The sequence below is a fragment of the Carettochelys insculpta genome, chromosome 4 (assembly GCF_033958435.1).
Source record: "Carettochelys insculpta isolate YL-2023 chromosome 4, ASM3395843v1, whole genome shotgun sequence".
Lineage (NCBI taxonomy): Eukaryota > Metazoa > Chordata > Testudines > Carettochelyidae > Carettochelys > Carettochelys insculpta.
The window spans coordinates 67,288,736-67,313,398 of NC_134140.1; the positions used below are offsets into that span (position 1 = coordinate 67,288,736).

At 49.3% G+C, this 24,663-nt stretch overlaps 1 protein-coding gene and 1 long non-coding RNA gene across 2 annotated transcripts; one reads left to right on the forward strand and one right to left on the reverse strand.

Moving 5' to 3' along the window:
* Window positions 1-153: 153 nt before the first annotated feature.
* On the reverse strand, window positions 154-11,279 carry SAP30 (Sin3A associated protein 30). The gene is made up of 4 exons (XM_074993014.1): window positions 10,458-11,279; window positions 8,339-8,461; window positions 3,788-3,886; window positions 154-534 (listed from the first exon to the last, which is right to left on the reverse strand). Exons 1-4 carry the CDS (start codon window positions 10,773-10,775, stop codon window positions 412-414), a joined length of 663 nt encoding a protein of 220 aa, XP_074849115.1. The 5' UTR covers window positions 10,776-11,279; the 3' UTR covers window positions 154-411.
* A 615-nt stretch (window positions 11,280-11,894) lies between these two features.
* On the forward strand, window positions 11,895-16,637 carry LOC142012065 (uncharacterized). The gene is made up of 3 exons (XR_012645253.1): window positions 11,895-11,947; window positions 14,344-14,528; window positions 15,335-16,637. It is a non-coding gene; the product is annotated as an uncharacterized LOC142012065 (long non-coding RNA).
* The last annotated feature ends 8,026 nt before the right edge of the window (window positions 16,638-24,663 follow it).

Sequence of the window (24,663 nt, forward strand, 5' to 3'; positions counted from 1 at the left end):
AGTTTTCTCAATAATTTTTATACTATATGAAACCATGTTGTAATGTGATGATTTCAAAACATTTCATTCACTAATCCTTGGCACACTTCTATAATTGAAAGCATACAGCATTTTTAATAGTTTGAGATATATATGTGGAAATCCCCAAGGATTATTAAACACAAAGAACTTACTAAATAAGTTATAAACAAACACACATACACCCTTGAGCAACAATATCAATAATATTTATTTAAAATACTTTTGCTGAGGAAATCTCATTTACAGGAGGTTGTTTTTCAGGGAGTCAGCAAGACCATGAAAAATAAAATCAGAGACAAGTTCCCTGAAAAAAGTTACAAAGAAAGCTTCTGCATGTCAAAAAACAGTCTTTAGATCTGTAACTTTAGTGTTAGTCCAATTTTTTCTATCCTAATGAACACCACTGTCCATCTTTAGATCTGATTTGTTCTTGTCATTCTTCACTGAGTAGATGAAATATGTTAAGGTATCCTTCTCATTCACTGGAATAGTCCTAAAATGGCAACCAATTATCTATAAAAAGAGAAAATTTGAGAAAAGTGAAAGCCATTTAGTTACATGCAAATCAACAAGTTCACATTTCCTAGATAATGAAAATGAAATTCATAATGACCAGAGTTGACATCTATTTTTTTTTTCTTAAAGATTTGATCGAACAAATCAGCACTAGTAGGAGTGAAGACATTTGCCTCTATCCAATGGTCTGAATCACACAAGGATTAGGGAATGAATCATTTCAGTACTCTGAAGTAGATGCATCCAATCCAGTAAAATCAAGGGCTCTCTCACATATACAGAGCTGACCTTTCAGGAGAAGTAAGAGTCCATGAAAAGTATTAGGAAGTTTATACAGTATCTCAGATACTATCTGGTGATCGGAAGAAGGGCTTTCGAAGATGGGGGGGTCCTTTTGGAAGGTCCCGTCCCCACAGGTGGCGCACGATTCAAAAAGCCGCACTTTCGAATCGCCGCAGCCGCCATTGTGCTAATGAGGCGCTCCGTATTCATTGCAGCGCCTCATTAGCATATTTTGAACCCGCTCATTAACATGCCCCTTTCGAAAGGAAGGGGCACATGTAGACCCAGCCTATTTGAGTGTAAAATATAATAGTTGAAATTAGAAGTCCTGGATCATTATTACATTGGAAGGTCCTTGTGACTGACAATTTTTGGAGAGGTTAATGAGTTTTTGACTTGGTCATAAAGAAGAAGAGGTATAATAACATATCAGTCAGCAAGGGTGAAGCTTAATTCTGGTCATGAGTATTTAAATTGGTCATTATTTTTCAAAAAGACTCCTACATTGCTTCACTGTGTTTTTTAACCCTTTATCAATATAAGAATTCAAGATGTATCTAAGTAAGGAGAAGGAATAGAATCTTAAACTATTCTCCCTGCCCCTTACTGTGGATTTATAATATCACTTTCCTCCCGTTGCTGTACAAAATGTCCATGCAGGCTGGAGAGAAGCAGGAGGAAATGACTGTACAAAGTTTAGTCAAAGGCATAAAGTAAACAAAAAAATCCCTCCTAATCTTTTAGTTACAGTAATCTTAGTTATCTGTGAAAATAGTAAGTTAACCTTTTAGAGAGGGGAGATTTTTTTAAGTGATTGTACCTTTAGGCTACATCTACACTGGAAAGGTTTGTAAGCAAAACAGGGGTTTTGACAACAAAACTCATTGAGCGTCTGTACAGAAAATGCGTTTTGGTGACAATCTGTTGACAAAACTCTGCACTTCCGCCGACGGCGTTCTGCCTCTCTGCAATGAGGAATAACGCCTTCGTTGACAGTTTGTCGACAAAAAAGATGCTCCAGGGGGCCCTCTGTTGACAGACAGGGCTTCCAGTTCACCAGGCAACCCTGTTTGCTGAGCTTCCGGTTGGCCTTTCTACCAAGAGAATGGCCAGGCAGTCTGGCTGGACTCTGTCAAAAGAGTGGATTGCTCTTTTGAGCCGCTTTTGTGTGTGGGTGTGATCCGTCAACAGAAGTTTTCCTGGAAGATCTCTTCCAAAGGTACTGTCTGTCAACATAGCACTGTAGTGTGGACTTAAGAGTTTAATGCTGACTGAGTAAAACATCTATAGTGCAATAGGACATCTGGGGACACGATGAACATTCTCAGAAATTTCCTAGCATCATTCCCAAGAACCCAATTTGTTATAACAAGTGATCTTATGTAGTATTCGCTCTAATTTTTTCCATCCATGGGCAGAATAAATTTTATGTGCACCAAGGCATGTATGGATGTGCACCATCAGTAAAAACACATACTGCCCACTGTGGGGACAGTGATCATATGGGCAAGTCACAGGTTGCATCCCTGGGAAGAAGGTGGTGCTAAAATATTGAATCTGGCACTTCATTGCTACTGGAGAAGCAACAAATGTTATTTTTGGCCCACAATGTTCTACTCAGAAATCTGTCAATAGGGAACAGTACAATTTGGTTGTAGATTAGTGAGAGGTTTTAGTAGCTGGCAGTTTTATACTTCCTGTATAAAGCATTTTATAACATGTAACTAAATCAACAGACTCTTAAGTTTCCATTTTTATTTTGAAAAAGCCACTTGTGGCTTCTTTCAAGACATTTCTTCCAATTTAATGAGTGCTCATACTTTGCATGAAGTTGTAAACAAAGAAAATACACAGTACTGATTTTAAACTCATACTTGCAGTTGCAAAAATGATGGCAACAGACTGTTCTTTTACAGATCAGCCTTGAGACCTTCTGCATATATTAAAGATTTTGGTTTATTCTATACTGATTAGTGGAGAGATCTATAAAATGCCTATAAACAAACACAATTCACCACAATACTGCATAAAACTAGACACAACATAATGAAGATATTGATAGCATTTTACCAAAGACCATCAGTTTTCAGAACAGGGATTTGAACATTCCAGATCTCTGCGTCTCCAATGCAAAGTAGAGCCCATTTTTTAAAGTCAAAGCTGTGCAACATTTTAAAATATTTCTTTTGGCTAGAATACTGATTTTTAAACAAGCAAATTATAATTTTTGAGGTCCAAAATTTGCAAACATGCTAGCTTTCTGTTGTACTTAGATATTTCTATATTTTTGTGGCTCTGTTTTTCCACACTTCCACACTTACAAGATGCTACATGAAATTAGATGCTCAAATCTCACATTAAATTACTATAACTTGTACCCATATTTCTATTAATTATGATTTAAAACTATACTAAAACAAAACAACAGATTTAATTCTGCCTTTAGCTGCATGGGTGTATCACCATTGAAACCTATAGTTTTGTAGAGATGTAGTTGAGTGTAGATTTAGGCCCGCTGTTTGTCTTAAACTAAATGTGTCTTAATAGTAAGCATTGTGATTCTGTAAACTACTTCAGGATTCTTTCAGAATATGTACTTCTAAACCTGACCTCCTTCCTCTAACTTGATCTTTTACTTTTGATTTTCTTTCTTAACAGTGCTTTTGGTTCAGGAGTTGGTAACAGAAGTACTTGATCATAGAAGGAAATTAGATAAATAACAATTTTATTTTCAGAAATAATTTCCAATTCACATATACCTTTTTATGCAAAGACAAGAGTTTGTGGAGCAGGACAGAATCTGATTATAATGCACAGGTAATTAACTATGGAGAATATTGGCAACTTTTATAGTTGACCAAACATAAGAATGTTATTTATGCTAATTTATTGGTAAAGATCACATTTGCCAGAGTCACAAATAATAATAAATGACATTGTCTGCTACTGAACAGACATTCCTACATACTTCAACAAGCTGTGCTTTGTTAAGCCCTGGTCTGGTCTGTAACTTGAAGTGTCTTTTGTACCTTCGAAGTGTGTTTACTTGTAACTGATATAAGTCAACCTAGAAAAGAAAAAGAATATAATTAAAGGTAACATGTATCTTTAGTTGGGCTTTAAAAGAAGATTAATTTGTTATTAACGCTAATGGAATTATGATTTAAAAAAAATGAACTACTAAACAAATATGGAAACTAAGTTGAGGATAGAAGCAAAAACTAAATGTCATCCCATTGACCCTGACAGTCTTTAGTAGGCATTTAGCATATAATGTTTTGAACTCAGCTTCCCTCCACTTCCCCAGAGATACTTAAAAGTAGATTTAAGGCTTATTTCTGTGCTGAATGGACACTGCTCCCTTACATGGGAAGAGTCATATTTGGTACCAATTTGTGGACTCAGCTCAGTTCCAGTTTTTTTCATAGCTGGACTTTATTATAACCACGAAAGACATAATACTGGTCAATTATTAGTAGAAGAGCAAAGGAATGTGTTCATAGGATTGTCTTATACTCAAAGCTTTAAAGAGACCATGTACAAGAAATAGTACATCTGTGCCATAATATCTGTTCAATAGGAGCATGCTACACGTTTCTTTGGTTTGGAGAGGCAGAAAAGAAAAGCTGCTTGCAATCTCTGACTATACTGCTTCTACACAAGCACAATGTAATAATTATGTACATAGCCAGAATCCCAAAGAACTATTTTCCATTTGAAGTTAGCACCATCTTCAGTTCTACTGGTCATAGGTCACAGATATAAATACACACACCTCACTGAGATGCTCCCTCAGTTCTTCTGTTCCCAGAAGGCCTATTCGGATGGTACTATCTGGAGAACAAACAGGTTAAAAATTTAACACACTCTTTTTCTTCTTTCCTGACTTTGTCATCACAGAGCCCCACTGAAGGAGACTGAGGATATGTCTAGATTGCTGGCTTTTGTCGGGAGTCTGAGGTCTCCCGACAGAAGATTGTCACTCCATGAGCCTTCTGCTGACATCCTGGTCAGCCACATTCCATGAGGAAGAAGGGATGTGTCGGCAGAGGGGGTTTTCCTGACATTAAGCCCCATGTAGGTGGGGCAAACGTCGGGAAAGCCTCTCCCAACAGAACTGTCAGAATGAGATATGCAAATATGTTGCACAATTTGCATATCTTTTGTCGACAGATCTCTTTAATCTAGGCATAGTTTAAGTAACAGCAATCTCCCTGAGAAGATGGCTTGAGCAAGAAGACTTGCTAGGAAGACTTGATTGCAACATCTTTCCAGAATCAGATGCCCCTGGGTTTTATCTGATGTATCTAAGGGAGTCCCATTCCCCAAACCAGAGTTTGTTTTGAGAAGCCTTTTCTCCAGGGAGTGGAAGGGCAGATGAAGCTTTCCTGTGACTCCAGAAGCTAGCAATGCTGGGGATCCTTTTCCATCAATGGGAATATGCAGAAGTCCTTCAAAGAATTACTGATCCTGGGGACTCAGATGGAGGCCAAGGGATCCTTGGAGGATCTTCTTCAAAGTGGACCTTGATAAAGAGGCAACTGATGCAACAAGTAGAAGAATATACAGCAATGTACACGTAAGATGCATAATCTCACATAGAGGAAAACCTGAGTAAGAAAGTCTGATGGTGTCACTATTGACAAATTAAGTTCTTCTAACGCGTTCCTTCCTTTGAAAGTACAGCTGCAGCAGTCTGGAAAGGGATTTGCTCTTTTTGGTCCAGAAAAAGCCACAGCAAAAGATCAGTTGCACCAAAAACAGCAGAGCCCACAGAAAAGAAAATAGAACTGACATACTCAGAAACTATGATTCCAAAAGCAGGGTGAAGTCATCTGTGTGGTGCAGAGCGTGGCTGGAAAGGCAATTTTAGATAAAAAAATTTCCATCATCCGCATAATGGATCTTACCAGAAAAAGAAATCAGGGCTCAGCAAAAATGACTATTTTAAGACCTTTCACATCACCACCATCAGAGCCATCCAAAGGAAGTTGCCCTCTTCCAGTCTAAGATTTTTGCACTATGGGAAATTTAATGGTCATACAACTGCATGGAGACGCTTTGCCTACGCCTGCACTGCTATTAGACACCTGTGGCTAAACCATCTGAGCTGAGGTGGGCTTGGGCAGCTCACGCTAAAGGGCTGTTTAACTGTGGTGGGGGCCTGGGATCTGGGACCTTGCCCTGAGCGTAAACTGCAATTACACAGTCCTGTTTCAGTCAGCTGACACAGGCCACCTGCAAGTGTTTATGTGCAGCATATACATATGGATTGCCAACAATATTTGAAGGAGCAAGTTCTAGTGCAGAGTATTAAAATGCTTTTGGGTGCTTTTTGGAAAAAGTCTCACAGGCATCACAGACTCTGACTGAATGCACTTTCCCAGGTAATGCCCTGTGAAATGAAGAATATGGGAGGTCAAGATGAACCACTTTTAACATCCGACTTCCTACATCTATCTGCCATCTCCTGCAATGGCAATGCAGCCCCAACAAAATCGGATAGAAGAGCTAAAGAACCACCGTTACTGAACTATGTCTTTTGAGTCCACTATACCCAGGGCTTTTTTTCCAGCGTTCTGCCACCGAACAGCATTCTGCCACCATTTTTCCGCCACTGCTACTACTTTTAAAATGTAGCTCTGAGCCGCCCGCTGCTGCCAGCCCCGGCCTAACTCAGGTGTGTGGTTGGCCTGGGGCCAGAGCTGGGGGCATGAAAGAGGGGGCTAGGGTGGGCCCGGAGTCCTGTATCATGTGGGACCAAGGCCCCACCGGACCTCCCCTGGGGCCAGAGGCCCCCTTCAGAGTTGCTGGGGCCAGAGTCCTGCAGGGCCGAGGCCAGAGCCTTGTGCAGCATGGGGGCAGAGCCCTTAGCCTCTGCTGTGTCACAGGGCCAGGTCCAGAGCCCTGTACAGTATGGGAGTGAGGCCCCAGGAACTCCCACAGGGCCGGAAGCCCCCTTCAGAGGAGCTGGGGCCAGAGCCCTGCAGGGCTAAGGTTGGAGCCTTGTGCAGCATGGGGGCAGAGCCCCCAGACTCTGCTGTGTCACAGGGCCAGGGCCAGAGCCCTGTATGCTGTAGAGTTGAGGCCCCCAGACCTCCTGCAGGGCCGGAGGGACCGCCCCCCCCCCGGAGTCCCCACCATGGGTCTGGGTCCAGAGTCCTGCATGATGTGGGACTAGGGTAGGGCTGTACAGCCTGTGGGCTTTTTATCTGGCCCACACTGTTGACATCGCCGCCATTTATCTCAGTGCAGCACTTGCCAATGTGGCTCACATGTGGTGTGGCTCCGGCGGGTGTTGGCTTGCATGGCTCCTGAGGTGGAGGTGGTGGCAGCTTTGGTAAGTTGCCGCATTCAGTTTGTGCTGAAGGTGCCTAGCTCTGAGGGAGGGCATGTTTTTAGAGCGGAGGAGAGCTGGGGGTGCCTAGCTCTGGGGGATCAGAGAGGGGATGGGGTTAGTGTGGCAGGCCTGGGGGTGACTGGCTCTGGAGGCCGGAAGGAGGATTTGGTTATATTAGGGCCTGGGGGTACCTGGCTCTGGAGGAGGGAAGGAGGATGTGGTTACAGCAGGGGGCTGGGGGCACCTGGCTCTGGGGGAGAGGGAGGAAGGGCATTGGGTTAGAGTGTGAGGCTGGGGGTGCCTGCCTTTGGAAGAGGGAAGAGGGATTGGGTTACAGCAGAGCCCTGGGGATACCTGGCTCTTGGGAAGGGGGATCGGGTTAGAGCCAAAGGGGAGCTGAGGGGGTTGGGGGCTGAGGGAGATGAAGGGCATTGTCCCTTAAAAGCATTCTGAGAATCTAGCAACCCTAGATGGGTCCTGCACAGGGGTGATTAAGTTGTATGGGGTCAGTTTAGGCCCTTCATGGGGGAGGGGGGGCAGTTAAGCCTCCTGGGGGCAGTTAGGGGAGGGAAGGATTTGGGCTTGAGTTCCGCCACCTTTGTTTCCGAGAAAAAAAAAAAAGCACTGACTATACCCTACTAGAATAGCTAATACATTATTTATGTAATGTTAATACCACGAGGAATTGAAAGAATTTCTCTGTAACCCTTGCGGCAAAAGAGAGGAACTAGGAGACAACTGAGGTGCTGAAGTATTTACACTCCTGACCTACGAAATACTAAGAATCAAGGGAATTAAGTATGCCTCTAATTGCTAATTCATAGTCAAAAATGTTTCAGATACCTGATGGCTAAGCACATGGCTCCTACACTGTAAATCTATGGAGGAAATGTGATGAATGAGAAATCTGTATCAAAGTTAGTACAATTCCAACTTTCCTTTCTGGGAAAAATTGCATGTGTAAGATAAAATAAAATATTTATTATTTAAATTATATGCTATTAATATTGTATATTACAATATAAAATATTTAAATATTATGTACATATTTGAGTGACAAATGAGCTCTGTTCTACTCCTTGAGCAAATCAAGATTGGAAAAAACTGCATTAACACAGACACAGGTAGTAATTAAGTACAAGTTTTACATGACAATTCCCAGGACAATTATTTGGCTACCTCTGGAGTGTCGATGTCTTGCACTGGTGAGTCACCATCATCATCACTGCCTTTTCTCTTTCTTCTGTTTCGCACACTCTGAATTAAGTTTTTGTGGAAGTCACAAATATAGAGATGTCTTGCCTAAAAAAGTAGCAATGCATGTTTTAAACACAAATCCACACCAGTGTAATATGCAGGAAATATACGATAATGCAAATTACACTGCAGTAATAGATCCCTCAAGAAACATAAAATATGAGTTTAAAAAAGCTGCTTCTACCAGAACCCACCAAGACCCATTGTATCACTTCATTGCTGCAGTGAGCCAGTTTAAAGTTGGTGCTGAAAAGGCTGCAGAGTGCCAAGTACAGCTCTCTTATGTTACTCATCAGAATGCAGGAAATGGGATATGAAAATAACTTTGCAGTTCTTTCAAATGGACAATAAAAGGAAAATTTCACTTCACAACTCTCTTCCTTGGTTATACTTCAACTCATTGTAAACACTCCCTCTCTCTCTCTCTCTCTATTTTAAACATATACATATAGCTCATGTTGAGATGAAGGGTCAGTAGCTAGGTACTACATACCTTTACAAATCTATGAAATTCTTCTACAGGGGAAATGCATACGTGCACATAGAGTGCATCAGTAGTAGCTCCCACTAACGTCAACAGGAACTGTGGGTGCACAGATTTGGGGGGAGGGAGGGAAGAAACTGAGAAACCCTCATGTAAAAAGTTAAATCCGGGATGATAAAAACAACTTAAAGGCGTAAACGCAATTTCCTTACACAAATAAAAGGAGGAATCGGAGGCCTGAACTTTTCCTTTGGAATGCAGACTTTTCTTTGCCCATTTACAGCAGGCTTTAAGTTTACTTCACAAGCGCTTTCCCATGAAGCATGAGTCAGAGAGAAAGCTCACAACCCCCAACAGACGCACAAACATAAATCAGCACCCATTCCCCCCCGCCCCAACAACAGGACTTTCCACAATCTCTGGAGGGTGGTAGCGGCAATAAGCCCCTCAGCAGCCCCTCTTTGTGCCAGCATCTCCTAACACTTCGGCTGTGTGAAGTAAAAATAAATCGCCTCTGCAAATACTTGCGCGCCGCTCGGCTGAAGAAGGAAGCACTGCTCGGGGAAGGAGGCCGGCGGCAGACATTTGCTCTGCAGCCTACCACGGCCCTCCGAAATGCAGCAGCTACCAAGGGGCGGTCATGTCTCAGCCGAGCGGGGAAGGGAGAAAGGGGCCCGTGCTGCCTGCACACAGCGGCACACGCTTCCTTGTGGCCATTCTCGTACAGAGGGGGGCTGGGAAGAGCCTGATGGCTGCCAAGCGGAAGACACGGTGGCAGAGAGAGAGAGACGCGCAGCGTTACAACAGGCGGCGGAGCGGCCAAGTCCGCTGCCCTGGATCGGCCACACAAACACGCGTCGAGTCCCGGCTCAAGGGCGCGGGGAGAAGAGGGGAGAGACGCGCAGGCTCCAGCTTTCCTCTCGCGGTGGGGTGGGGGGCGCAGCCGCCAAACAGCCTCTCTCCGGACCGCCACCCCGATTTTTCCGGAGGGAGCAGAAGAGAAGAGGAAGAAAGACCAGGACTCCCCCACCCCACCCCGCCACCACACTGAGCAGAAGCTTCTCTCTTCCAGCCGAGCGTAGCAAGGGCAAACCCAAGCCCTTCAACCCAGCGGCTGCTGCCTCTAGTCACAAACTCCCGGGGGGGGGGGGGGGGAAGGAGTTTAAGCCTTTATGTGGGTGACTCGAGGCCAGAGTAGGGCGCGAGCGAGGGACTGTGCAGGGCGCCGGGCAAGGAGCGCTGCAACGGGGCGCCTTACACGTTGTCCCGTGAATAGGGACAACGGGACCCCCCCCACCCAAGGCGCTTCCCGGCTCCCTCCGTCTGCGGCGGAGGGGGCTCAACCCCGCTGGGCTGTTTGGTTTGGGGGCGCTCGGGCCGGTGGCCCCGCTAGAGTAGCTCTGCCCGCCTACCATACTGCGAGCGCACTGCAGGGCGAGGGGACTCACTCCCGAACGGCCCGGCCTGCCCCATGCGCTCGCAACGGGACACCCTCCCTCTGCCCCAGAGGTGCACAGCGGCGGCGGGCTCGGGCAGGGGGCTCCCCTGGTCACTTACGCTCTTGTCCAGCTCGATCTTCACCTTCTTCTGCGAGATGCTCTTCTGGATCCTCTTGCTGAAGCTGGCGTTGCCGGCGGCCCGGCTACACCTCTCGCCTTCCTCTCGCAAGCAGCACAGCTGCCCGGCCCCTGGGCCGGCAGCGCCAGCGGGCCCCGCGGAGCCGGCGGTGGCACCTGCGGCAGCGCCGGGACCTAATCCCGGCGCCGGCACCTCCACGGTGGCGGCTGCGTTGGCCACAACAGCAGCGACGACGGTGGTGGCTGCAGCGGCCTCCCCACCTCGCTGGGTCACCTCCTCGGGGGTGAACCCGTTCATTGCCCCAGCACCGACCCTACCCCGGCAGGAAAAGCCACCGGTCCGCCCGGGCTCCTCACCCGCCTGCGCCGCCCCTTTGTCCGGCAGAGCAGGATCCGTCCCTGCCGCCCGAGCTCAATCAAACTTCCCCGCTGTCTGTGCGCTCGGCTGCAAGGGAGGGATTTAAACCTGCCCCATGCGCAGCCGGCCCGAGAGAGGCAGCGTGCCCGGCAGGGGGCACGATCCGCCCGCCCGAGGGTCACCTCCGGCTCGGCAGACAGCCCCCGCGACAGGGGCACAGCCCCTCCCCCAAGGGCACACAAGGGCTCCTTCGAGGGGCACAGCGCGATCGCCGCTCCCCCCTCCTCCACGCGGGCCCCTAAGCCGTTGCGGGGCTGCGGCCAAGCGCCTCACTCTGCAAAAGTCCCCCGGGTCACCCCGCTTCCTTCTTCCCCCTCTGTCATGTGGAGACTTTTCAGCTGTTTCCTATGTAACAACAGCAGCGAGCAAGGAGCCGCAACTCGGCTGCGCAATGCGCATGCGGCCTCCCGCCTCCGGGGGCCCATGGGAGATGTAGTTTCTATCTTGGTGGCGTGGGGAAGGGCGGGGACGGCTAGAAAACTACAGCCCCCGACGTGCACCGCGCGAGGGCCGCTGTAAACGTCGGTGGGCTGGCCCCTCCCGTCCGGGTGTGATGAGGGCGGGGCAAGGGCGGTGACTGCGCTCTCAGTCACTGACCTGGCGCTTCTCGGCTCCCTGCTGAGGAGTTCCCCGAGCAGGGGGCGGAGCCCGAGCAGGCGCCTGCGCGCTGCGCTAGGCCTCGCTCCTTAGGTCCTTAAGCTAAACGCTAGTCGAGCAGCCGTTGGGATTTGAAAGGCGCCTGTTGGGAAGCAGCTGAAGCGGAGCCGCTCGTGCCCTCCCCCGCCAATTCGCGCGGGTGCCCCCTGAGCCCGGCGCCGCGGCCGGCCCGGCCTGTGCCCCTTGTCCGCGCTGACGCGCCGGGCGGAGCTGCTGCTAGGCGCTTTGTCCTTGTCTCTTCCCCTTCCCGAGCCCGGGCCTTTCCCTGGCTCCTCGGCCATGTTTGCGCGGCGGCGCTGGGGCAGAGTGGAAGGTGGCAGGAGTGACGCGGCCCGTAGGTAGCCACAGCCGAGGCAGGCGGGCCTTTGTCTCCCGGAAGCTCGCCCGCGAGCCGGGTGAGCAGTTGGGAGCGTGGTGCAGCACCTCGGCTTTCGTGGGCGAGTGCGTTTCTCTCCAGTCCTGTCCTGTCCGAGCGCCCACATCTCACCCAGGCAAAGCCTGGCAGGCGCCTGAGAACGGGTGTTTCTCCCCGCGCCGATCACCCGGTCTCTCCTTGATTGATTGGTTGATTGCCACAGCTCTCTGGCCTGGAGAACCTGCCCTGCCGTGCCCTGCGATGCAGCCGGCGGGCTGGGCCGTACAAAGACGGTGCAGGGGTAACTGCAAACGAGAGCAGGTTGACAGCTCTAAACTCATTATTTAGGCTCCGATGTTGCCTGGGTCCAGCGCCTGTCGGGGGTGGGGGCGGGAGGGCCGTTTGACCTTGGCTTCAGTCTCAGAGTAGGGCTCGGACTTCTTTTTGGTATTTGATAAGGTTTGGACCTTGTTTGTATCAGAGCTGTCGTTTCGTGGGGGCGCAGTCGGGCTGATCGCTATGCAGGGCAAGGTGTGAAGAAGCCTAAGTCCACGCCCCCGGAGGGTGGAAGGGGTGGGGCGGAGAGCAGTCAGCCTTCAGGCCCCCTTCCAAGGAGGCAGAGAGGCACAATGCTGCCCCAGTGAACTACTCCATGCAGGCAGTTGAAAGGGGTCAGGCAATCCTAGCTGGCTTGTGGGCAGTTTTGTCTCCTGACCGCTTCTGTTATTGGGTGTGGGGGGGGAGCTGAGTTCTCCCCTCCCTCTGGGAGTGTGTGTATATCTGGACGGGCTTGCCACTGCTCTGGGGGCGGGGGAAGGGGTGGCTGACTGGGCTTACGTGTGTGTGTGTGTGTGAGAGAGAGAGAGAGATGAAGCTTTCCTTTCCCCTGTGTTTGTGTGTGAACACCTGTTTAAAAACTCCTCTTTTCATAACCAATGTGTGCATTGTCATTTCAACAAGCACACATAACCGCAGTATTGGTGCACAAAACAAAACTCACTCATGGATGAAAAAATCTTGGAACAGTGCCCCACACCCTTGAACTTTAAAAAACAGTATGCTATAGTCTGCAACATCCCTCGTCCTGGATGAGGGATGATCCTGGACCAGAGAGCTGAGGCAGGGGGGCAATCAGCTGGCAGCCCCACAGGAGGGCAGCAAAGCCCGGCAGACTGTGGCATCCCCCAGCAGCCCTCCAAAGAGGACTGGAACCAGAGCACCAGTGTGTCCCAGCAGCCTCACTTGGGGCACCAGAGCTGGAGCGTTGGCGTCTCTTGGCAGCCCTATGTGGAGCCAGAGCACTGGAGCTGGAGGACTGTCTGTGGTGGTGAACTGAGGCCAGAAAGCTGGGGAACCACAGCTGGAGGGCCAGCAGGGGGTGATCAGGGACATTAACTTCTGCTCCTGCAAAATTCCTTGTCCAGGACCACTAAAATCCTGAGGGTGCTGGACCAGGGAGGCACAACCTGTGCCTTGTATGCTTGAGTTTTGACAGGATCATAACCTGTTTAATTTTGTGTACTTAATTAACATTCCTTTCTTTTACATTTTTTCAGCGTTTTTGTACCATTCAGCATTTGTATGCATGTTCACAGTAGATTTCAAGTTTAGATGAGCTATTTATCTACAGCAGACTATTTTAGGTGTGGAAAAACTACGTATTTATGTAACCCTTCTTCCTGAAAGAGTTGGCAGCAACATCTAGGGGTTCCTTTTCATCTATCTCACATAGAACAGGCTCGAGCCCCAACCCAATAGCCTGGGAAATTCACACATCCCTGGGTGCCTTGGAGAGGTAATGCTTCCCCAGTCATAAGCACAGTCTGAACGTAGAAAAGACACTTTTACTGAAAGAGGCAGAAAAGTCATGGCATAAGCTTGGGAAAATACTACACTCAGAGTTCACAACCAACCCTAAAGTAACTGTCCCAGCTCAAATGGTCCTTTGCCTCTCAGGCTCACCAGTCCAATACTGTAAGGATCAAGTCCACACACCCAAATTTTCTCCATACCCCCCTTGAAGTGCCCCACTTACAACTCTCTAGTCAGTGCAGGCCCTGACACATCACCTTGATGCATTCCCTCATTGAGTCTGACGCAATGCCACCTTTGTGCTGGTCCAGCGTTCCACTTACCCCTGCCAGCTGCCCATTCCTGCCAGCTGCCCTGCTGGCTGCCTACTGCTTTTAACCAGCTGCCTGCTGCTCGCTTCTGCCATCTGCGTGTCTGCTGTGCTCTGGCAGCCATTTGCTTTCTGTCTTGTGGGTTTCACTATAGGCAAAATGTGGTGAGTCCAGCTCTCTTTGGCTTTAGCTACCAGTGATTTCAGCTCTCACTAGCATTCAGCTCTGGGCCTAGCCACAGCATCTCAGTATCCACCAATGTGGATTCTCACAGAGTAACTATAGCCTCAGCTTTAGCTCTATCTTTGAACAGTGCAGGGGAGAACTAGTCAAACCAGTCTTACAGCTGTATGGCAGAAAGGCTCCCAGCTGCCTGGTCCAACCACTGTCCCTCCCACCTTCAACATCACTCTGCTTAGATGGTGAAAGCCCTGTGCAATTCATATCTTACACAGCAGTGATGACTGCCCTGCACCACCATCACAACTTCATGCACTGGTGAGACTCCACAATTCTTAAACTGGGTGATAGTATAAATTGTGACTTTACAGCAATATGTTGTTTACAATAGATGAAACTTCATTGCTTCACCTGCTACTCATCAGGCTTCATTTACAAGGCATTACGTATGCACACCTTTGCATATTCATGCAAATGATTTCTAAAATCATTCCCCAAAATCCTTCAGCAGTATTGAGCTTCTGCTGCCACATTCCTTACATCTAATTTAGAATATTTTAGGTGTAAATAGGCTCCTTATTTACACTTGAACATTTCAAGTGTGGATATGCTACTTATTTATAGCAGAACATTTCCGATATGGTTAGCTACATGTTTCAGCAATGAAAGATATTTTATAGTTAGCTTGCATTGTATTTTTTAACACTGTGATTTACTTTTTCTAGAATGCTTGGTCCTCCTTTCCACCTTTCTCCACTTTTGTTTGACTCATTTTCATTACTTATGTATCAGCTGTGAGCTCCTTAATTCATTTTACTATGTTTAGAAAAAGACAAATATTCATATCATGTCTATTTTTTCTTAAATGATCATCCATCTTGTTTTCCATTTGTTGATTCAAGCTTTGCTGTTTTTTGCCCATGCAATCAAACCAGTTTATTATAATAGGCAAAATAAATAGCAAAATAAAACATGAAGCAGTATTCTGTAATCTTGAAATCCACTGGTTATTTTTATGAGATGAGTGGTTTGTTATTTAGAATTGAAAAGAACTGAAATGAACGAATTTATGTGGATAACTCTTTTGAGAGGTATTCTATTATTATTTTTATTACATGTTTCAGATAGCTCACTTTGAAGATGAGATTTGAAAGTGGTATAAGCCAGAGATGGCAAAAATAACGAGAAAGTGAAGCAGCAGGTAGGAACTCAGAGTCAATAATTATTTCTCAAACCACTTGAAAACACACCCTAACCAAGAAACAGTGCTACAGATAGTGAAAACAGGTGATATTTCAATGTCGGTACTGGAACAGGAGGGCACTAGTCAAGAAGTAGATGGGCCAACAGAACAGATGCAGAAGATCCTGGGTATGATCAAGAAACAACAGGAAGATGTAGCTCTTATGCAGCAAGAGCAGTTTTTGAGCAGTACAGGTTTGATTCTGAAGTTGGAATTACTGACGAAAGCAATGCTGCTCAAATGCAATCTTCAAATTAGGTTGTTTTTTTTTAATTCCAAGTAACATTTCATACGATGCTGATAATCATGCTTTCTGTATTCATCTGCTGCCAAAAACTTCCAAATGGTGATACCTGCACACAAGACTTGTTACACTGGAGTATGGAAGAATAGTCTCTGTACTGTGCACGCTGCTTCATTTAGAACAAAAGTGCTGTACATGCATTAGTTCTCTCTCATTAAGCAGGATGGGACATCAACAGAAGTTGGACGAAGTTGGAAGACTGAATACATCAAATGAGAATTCAGCATAACACAAAGAAAACTACATTATGTGGAAATCAGCTGGTAGGGCAGCATCAGCAGAAAGTGCAGTTGAGAATTTACTCTTGACTGAACTCTCTACAGAAACTAATAAATTGGGAAAATTTATTAAGCATATTCTGAATGTCATACTTTTTCTGAGTGAGGATTGGCATTTTTGGGGTTCCAGTCAACCTATTGGTGGTTGTGCAAATTGAGACTTTCTAGGTATAGTGTAGCTCCTCAGCAAATATTACCCACTTTTATCAGAGCATGTTAAACGTGTTCGAGAATTGCAAGAGTCAAAAGCACATGCAAGTCCAGTATCTCTCCATACACATACAAAATTAGTTTATTCTACCTGGATCATTTGTACAAACAATTTTTGATGAGATTCAAAATGGTGTTTTTCAATCAATGTTGATGCCACACAGGTTGTTCTCACAAGGCATAGAGTCTTGGTTATTTGATGCGTTAAGATTGTAAACGGATCAACACTTTCAGTTGAAGAAGGATTTATTTTGTTTGATTTCAGGAGAAAAACTGGAATAGAAATTGCTGCTCCAGTACTAGCTATTGTAGAAGGTTTTAAGCCTATGATAATGGAGCTAATATGGTGGGAAGTGTAAAGGTATACATGCAGTTCTGCTTGAACATAATTCAAATTCTATTTTCTCCAGTTGTGGAAAACACACACAAAACTTTGTAAGTGTTGAATCGTGCAAGGAGGCAATTACTTATTTTGGAACTGTCCAGTAAATGTACAGTCTCTTTGGTAGCAGTCCACAAGGTGGGAAGTTCTGAAGCAACAGCTTCCTGTTTCACCGCATGGGCTATCCGAAAGTACTAGATGTTCTGCACCAATTGATGCTGTTCAACCAGCTGCATAGTATTTGAATTCAGTGAGAAAGGCTTTAAGTGAGCTTGAATCTCTGAGTCTCACTGCATAGGCTCAAACTGAACTTTAGTCTATTCAGAAGCATGTAGCTCACTGTTTACGTATGGGACAAGACTGTTGGAATGGGCTCACCGTGCTTACATGCTTAGTATCAACTGTGACGTTGCATGAAACCTAGATTGTTTTCCTTAATAATTAGTGGAGTTTGTCCACAAAAAGAGTAGAAGAGCATTTATTAAATGAAAAATATTCAATTTTTTGGTGCCTTATGTTGTTTTCATGTGTCATTATTTTTTATTTTTATCATGGTTAGGGGCTTCAAAAGTTGAAAGTGGCTTGGACCCCCTGGATCTCTGAGAGGGTGCCTAGTGGTGACTCAGATTAATTGGTCCTAGCTCTTTGTTACTGATAGCTTGTATGTAATTTTAATTAATTTGGAAAGTGGTTAGATAACATCATGCAGTAAGAGGAATATAATGGTTGATGTAGTTTTTATAATTAAACTTTTTTTATAAAGAATTTTTATTAAAGAAGACTTTCACAACAACAAACTTAGTTCATTTATTAGCCTGCAATTTTCTTACATCTTCTTTGCTATCAGTAGGACCACTTCTGTTGGAATAACAGTTTTCTCTATCAATGCCTAGCTTCCATAACTTCCAATTAAATTAAATATTTCTGCTCAGTGTATTGTCAAGCATGGTGGATAGGATATAAATTCAAAACTGACTTCAAAAGGAAGAACAATTAAAATGAATGTGATGAGCACTAAGGTTACGTCTACACGTGAAGCCTACATCGAAGTAGTCTATTTCGATGTTGCGACATCGAAATAGGCTATTTCGATGAATAGCGTCTACACGTCCTCCAGGGCCGGCAACGTCGATGTTCAACTTCGACGTTGCGCAGCCCAACATCGAAATAGGCACAGCGAGGGAACATCTACACGCCAAAGTAGCACACATCGAAATAGGGCTGCCAGGCACAGCTGCACACGGGTCACAGGGCGGACTAGCGCTTCCGGGGCAACAGCTAGTCGCTCCCTTAAAGGGCCCCTCCCAGACACACTCAGCCTGCACAGCACGCGGTCTGAGGAGCCATAGGCACACAGACCCCGGGCGCCGCAGTCATGGACCCCCAGCAGCAGCAGCAGCAGCAGCTAGAGGTCCACCCAGCCCTCCCGGCAGGAGCAGGGCTTGCCCTGACCCATGCCATGTGGGAGGCAGCTGAGCACCTCCTTGCCCCAGGGGAGGAGATGCCCCCAGGGCAGCAGGGCTCAACCCCTACCCCTGCAGCACCCCGCTCCACCCCCCGCCTCACACGCCGGCGGCTGTGGAGCTACCCCACCAGCACCGACTGGTGGGAGCGGCTGGTGCTTGGGGAGTGGGATGACGACCACTGGCTCAGGAACTTCAGGATGACCCGGCAGACATTCCTGGAGCTGTGCCAGTGGCTCACCCCCGCACTCAGTCACCAGGACACTGCCATGTGGCGTGCCCTCACAGTGCAGAAACGGGTCGGCATCGCTGTCTGGAAGCTGGCCACTCCGGACAGCTACCGATCTGTGGGCCAGCAGTTTGGTGTCGGCAAGGCCACCGTCGGGGCTGTCTTCATGGAGGTAAGCGAACCCACGGGGGGGAGGGCAGGGCAGGGCAGGGGGGCCAGAGCAGGGCCACGCACACCCTGCTCACCCCTCATTGGGGCTGTCCCATGTGCTTTCTCTGCAGGTTGTGCGTGCCATCAACGCCATGCTCCTGCACAGGCTCGTGAGGCTGGGGGACCCAGATGCCACCATCGCCGCCTTTGCCACCCTGGGCTTCCCCAACTGCTTCGGGGCTCTGGATGGGACTCACATCCCCATCCGCGCCCCGCATCACAGTGGCGGATGATACCTCAATCGCAAGGGCTACCATTCTGTCGTCCTGCAGGCCTTGGTGGACAGCTGGGGACGTTTCCAGGACATTTACGTGGGCTGGCCTGGCAGCACCCACGACGCCCGGGTTTTCCGGAACTCGGGCCTGTGCCGCCGGCTGGAGGCGGGGACCTACATTCCCCAGCGGGAGATCCCTCTGGGGGACACCACCATGCCCTTCTGCGTCATCACAGATGCGGCCTACCCCTCCGGCCGTGGCTCATGCACCCCTACACGGGCCATCTCTCCGCTAGCCAGGAGCGCTTCAACAAGCGCCTGAACAGTGCGCGCCAGGTGGTGGAGCGCTCATTTGGCCGCCTGAAGGGACGCTGGAGATGTCTCCTGACCCGCCTGGATGCGGGCCCCAACAACATCCCCCAGATTGTGGTTGCCTGCTGCGCCCTGCACAATTTGGTCGAGAGCAATGGGGAGACCTTTCTGCAGGGCTGGGCACACGTCCAGACACCTGCTGCCCCCAGTCGGCAGGTGGACCCCAAGGGGACCCGGGTCCGGGAGGCCCTGCGGGCCCACTTCGACGAACAGGCCGCGGGGTGAACTCTGCCCAGGCCCCCTACTGCCCGCCCCTTCCTCCCCCACACTCCTGCCCCAACGCCCACACCATGGAGCACCCCACCGCCCCCCCCCCACTTGTCCTGGACAAATGACAGCACGCACTTGTGGCTGAACGTAAATATTTTTTTTTCTTTCCGAACCTTTTTTTTTTTTGGATGTAAAGAAATATGTGAACCACAAACAGAAAACTAGGTACAAACGTTCAACAAAAGCAATATGTACAAAAATAAAACAATCCAAAGAAACAACTGTGTGCCATAAATAATAAAAAGAAAACCAGGGAGGAGAACGGGGAGAACTATTTAGATGGGGGGGACGGGGCAAACGGGGGGACCAAAAAAACAGGGTCCAACTATAAACAAGGGGGGGGGGCCACGTCCCGGGCCCCTCGCCCCTATAGCCCGGCACTGGGCGTGGCCGGCCGGGAGCCCCGCCGCGCTCGCAGCCTGGTCTGTGGCTGGGTGGGAGTGGGCTGGACCGGAAGGTATGGGGGCCGGCGAGTGTCAGGTGGCTCCAGGGGTCCCTCGGCGCTCTGGCCCTCGCGGGTGGGTGGTGGGGCGACGGCGGACAGGCCGGCGACGGGCGGAGCAGCTGGTGGTGGGGCTGCAGGAGCGGGCAGGGCGGGCGATGGGTCGGCCGGCACGGCATGGGGGGCCAGGTAGTCCACCAGGCGGTTAAATGTCTGCATATAGGCCCCCCATGCCTCCTGGCGCCAGGCCAGCGCCCACTCCTGCAGCTGGAGGTGCTGCTCCGCGACCTCCAGCTGCCGATGGAGGATGGCCAGCAGCTGAGGGTCCGTCGCCGGCGGCGGTTGGAGGCGCGGGGTCCGCCGTCTAGCCCGCCGTGGGGCCGGTCGGTCCTCGGCCGAGGGGCTGCCCTGGAGCGATGGTCCCGGCGGGCTCTCCGGGACGACTGACGCCTCGCCGGCGCTCTCTTCCGGTCCTTCTGATGGTGCAGGTGCAGGACACAGGAGAGGAAGCGGGGAAGAAGAATGGAGACAGGCGTTAGTGTGGGCCCCGAGCCGTGGCCTTTGTCCCCCCAGCCCTGTGCTGCAGGTTCCCCATCCCCGTCGCCGGGAGATGCTGCTGTGATGGATGGGGTTCAGGGGTCCCCCTGCCCTGCACCCCGTCCCCTGGTGGGAGGGACTCTCACTTCAGCCCGCAGGGTCTGAGAGCAGGAGAGGTTTCTTAGGCAACAGATGGCCAGTTTCTGGCAGGAGTGACAGCACCAGCTGTCGGAAGAGACAGTCCTTCCAACCCGTCGTGGGGAGAAGACCCCAAGGGGGGCCCCTCTGGGATGCAGCTTTCCCCCTCCTCAGGCTGGCTGCCTACCAGCTCTCCCTTCCCCTAGCCTCTACCTGTGGCCCCCGCCCTCACCCCCCCAGTTCCAAGCCAGCTCGGCTCCTCCCTCCTGTTTGTTCAGGGCAGAGGTGTCACCTGCCAGCTGTAGCGCCAGGATCCTCCTTTGGCCCTGGGAGCTCTTCGGCTCTTGTGGCTCATATGTAGCCTGAGTCTCCCTTTGGCACGCCCCCCACTCCATCACATGCTGCTGCTGCGGGGTGTCTCACCCCCTCCTCCCGGGGGCCCCTCGAGGTTCCGCCCCCCCCCCCAGCCCGGGGATGGGGCATGGCACTGTCATGCGGGGTGAGGGGGGCACAGGCTGATGGCTGCAGTGCTGTGAGGGCCATGGCCCTGGTGTCCTTGGGGCCATGGCCATGTGAGCATGTGGGGGGCCCTGGCCACATATTTCTTACCCCCGCCCCTCAAGCCCAGGGGTGTCCACCAGAGAGGGGTACCTACCTGTCGGTCCGCTCCCACAGTCCGGAGATCCCCGGGGGTCGGAGGCCCTGCTGCTGCTCCGGGATGGCAGGAGGAGGATCTGCAGGCTGGATTCTGCGGAGGAGGAGCCCCCCTCCTCCTCCTCCTCCTCCTCCTCCTGCCGCGATGTCCCGCGGATGGCCTCTGGGGGGGGCCCCCGGGGTGCGGGGCTTGCCTCCGGGGCAGACTCCGGCTGCAGGGCCTGCTGGGGCTCGTCAGCCGAGGTGTCAAGGGTGGCCGGAGGGGAGGAGGTGTGCCGGGAGCCCAGGATGTCCCTGAGCTCCCTGTAAAAGGGGCAAGTGACAGGGGCGGCCCCAGATCGGCTGGCCGCATCCCGGGCCCGGGCGTAACCCTGCCGCAGCTCCTTCACCTTACTCCTAACGTGGTCAGGAGTGCGGGCAGGGTGACCCCGGGCAACCAGGCCGTCGGCCAGCCGAGCGAACACATCCGCGTTCCGCCTCTTGCTCCCCATTACCTGGAGCACCTCCTCCTCGCTCCAGAGCCCCAGCAGGTCCTGCAGCTCGGCCTCCGTCCAGGAGGGGCCCCACTGCCGCTTCCCAGCCTGGCTGGCCCTCTGGCTGGGCTGGCTGCCCTGGCTCCCCTTGGGGGGGGTCCCCTGGGGGGGCTGCCAGGCGGCCATCGCAGCTCTCAGGGGCTGAGGGTGGTGCAGGCTGGCCGCGTGTACAGGCTGCAGCCTGCACGTTCCCTCAGCTTCCTGCAGAGGCAGGGAGGGGGAGGGGACCTTTAAGGGGCCGCTCCACGCGGCCACCAGTGAGCTGAGGGGCTGGAGAGAGCGTCTCTCAACCCCCCAGCTGATGGCCGCCATGGAGGACCCAGCAATTTTGACGTTGCGAGACGCGGATCGTCTACACGGTCCCTACTTCGACGTTGAACGTCGAAGTAGGGCGCTATTCCTATCCCCTCATGGGGTTAGCGACTTTGACGTCTCGCCGCCTAACGTCGAAGTTAACTTCGAAATAGCGCCCGACGCATGTAGCCGCAACGGGCGCTATTTCGAAGTTAGTGCCGCTACTTCGAAGTAGCGTGCACGTGTAGCCACAGCTTAAGAGTGAAAGCACATGTTCAGAACAAATCTAGTATCAAAACTATACAAGAAAAGGTTAATTAATATATAAACATCTAACAGTTCAGTTTTCCTGGGGTTGAGGGATAGAGTGATGAGCCAAACTTTTACCTACTGTGTTTTGTCATGTTTCCACAATCCATGATAATGAGTTTTCTCCTCAATAAATGCCTCAGATACTGTTTTTCATTTGAAAAGTCCTGCAAAAATGAGGTGTCTATATTTTATTAAAGAAGACTTTCACAATAATATTGACCATAGTCAAAGAAGCACAAGTTTAGTCACTGAAAAATTCGTTCAGTTGTATTAAGTACAGCATACTTAATGGTTACTGGATCAAAACAAGCAGAGGGATTGAGAAATCAGAGGGTGTTTTGAGAAGAGAGGTTCTGTGTACACTACAATTCTGAGTCAGGAAACCTGATTATAATAGTTCCAATCTGTAGTGCAGATGGGATTTTTATGAGATTTTATAACTTGGCATTACAGAATATGGCAAATATCCCACCTAGACTGGAATTTTAAACTTTTGTAATAATTATACAGTAATCAAAATTCAATTTGGCATATAGCCATGTCAGTTATATAGAATGGATATGTCAAAGAGTTAATAAAAAGAAGGACGATATGGTCTAGTGACTCTATAGTATAAGGCTGGGAGGGAAGAGACCTGGGCTTTATTCTATACTCTGCCACTGTGTAAACTTGGTCAAGCCAATGGGGGTAACAAAGATTACATTTGTAAAGCACTTTGAGTACCTGTTAGCCGATTGCCGGGGGTGAGGTATCACATGTACCCTTATTTCATTCGAGTCTTTAACTGCTAGGACAGACAGTCTCTTCACAGCAGGCAGCCAGGGGTGGCTGACAGGTGCCCCATGGTTTTACCACCTGAGTCTTTAACTGCTAGGACAAAGTCCCTGCACAGCGGGCAGCCAGGGAGGCTGACGGGTGCCCCAAAGGTTGTACTGAGAGCCTCCTTCACCCGAGTCTTTGACTGCTAGGACAGAGAAGTCCCTTCACAGCAGGTAGCCAGGGAGGCTGAGGGGTGCCCCAAGAGTCTGCCCCATGGAGGTGGCATGACTCAGCGCTCAGCTCTCAGTACGCCTCACCAACGACCATGCTAAAGCAGCTGAAAACCGGCTGGGTTCTTTTTATTTGTGTTTGGTTTGCACAGTAACAGGAAGAGTCAGGTTAAAATTTAAATAGTTACTAATTATTTGATTAGAAGAACTTAACTTTATGGTTACAAGGCGTATATGTTATGTTCTTAGATTACAAATAGCTAGCATATAACAGAAAAGTACTTTTAATTCATAGATCTATTATTAAATGCATGCAAAAGCAAAACAAAGACACATAGCAGGTCTTATTCTCACCCCTGCATTACTCAACATGGCGTCACCAGTGTCTCTCACTCAATCTCTTGGGAAGAAGTAGTACGAGGAGGGTGTCCTCTGGGACTTCGGGAGGCAAAGACCTTCCTGACCAGCAGGTAGAGGTAATTGGAGCTCAATTAGAGGGGCTGCTGGACCCTACTTTATACCCCTTGGGTCACATACACTCTTCTTTATCTTTAAAGATGCCAATTGTGTTAGATTGTCTCATGACACTAGTTCTCTCAGGGAATTTCAAAGGCTTAATTCACACCTGTGAGGTGGAGATAATTTAGACTCTTTTCTTATGGGCAGGAGATTCCTCTCCTGGGACGGTGTGTAGGCGTATCAATCACCGGTACTAGCCAAGGGCAGCCTGAGGCCCTGGTCGTCTGCTAGCCTGTTTGTCTTTCCTTGTCTGGTTTCAGTGCATTCAGGGTCATGATGAGGCAGTCTGTCTGTGCTCTGAGGCATCAAAGACTGTGCTTGAGATTAGCACATCTGTGCTCTCAGACTGGGCTGTTTCTTTGGCCCTTTGTGCTTTAAAGCGCCTAAAGAGGCAAGATGGAGTAGAACGGGGGGAATTGTGTTTGGCTACAGTACCGTAACTTCCTCATTAAGGCGGGGGAGGAGCGGGGAAAGCAGGACTTTATAGGATAGCAAGCAAAAGTAAATAAGCATAAGTGTGGGTTTCAGGAATCCTCCTCAGCAAATTTTGGAATACTAATAGCATATTTGTGCATTTTAGACTGTAATATGCCATGGTATTGAACTCATTTGCTCCATGAACATGGAGAGGCTCAATCAAGGGAGACAGCTACTGGCAAGCTGTGGGTGAAGGTATTTTCAAGGACCTTTCAGCCCTCCAGCTACACAAGTTTCATTGCAATATCAGTGGTGATTGAAGTTGCCATGAAAGAACATGACAGCAGAGTGCCTATGGTTGGAAGACTACCAAATCAGTTCTTCAGCATAGAGCCTACTGCTCACTTTCCAGCTTCAACCAGCCACACTAGGCACTTCCTTAA

Bases quoted from the DNA above. Each gene is read 5' to 3' on its own strand.
- SAP30 (XM_074993014.1), bottom strand. From the start codon at position 10,775: ATGAACGGGTTCACCCCCGAGGAGGTGACCCAGCGAGGTGGGGAGGCC. The intron at 3,887-8,338 runs GTAGCCAAATAA...TTTCTTTTCTAG, and splicing joins AAGACATCGACACTCCAGAG to GTTGACTTATATCAGTTACA. The intron at 535-3,787 runs GTATGTAGGAAT...CTCTTTTTATAG, and splicing joins ACAAAGCACAGCTTGTTGAA to ATAATTGGTTGCCATTTTAG.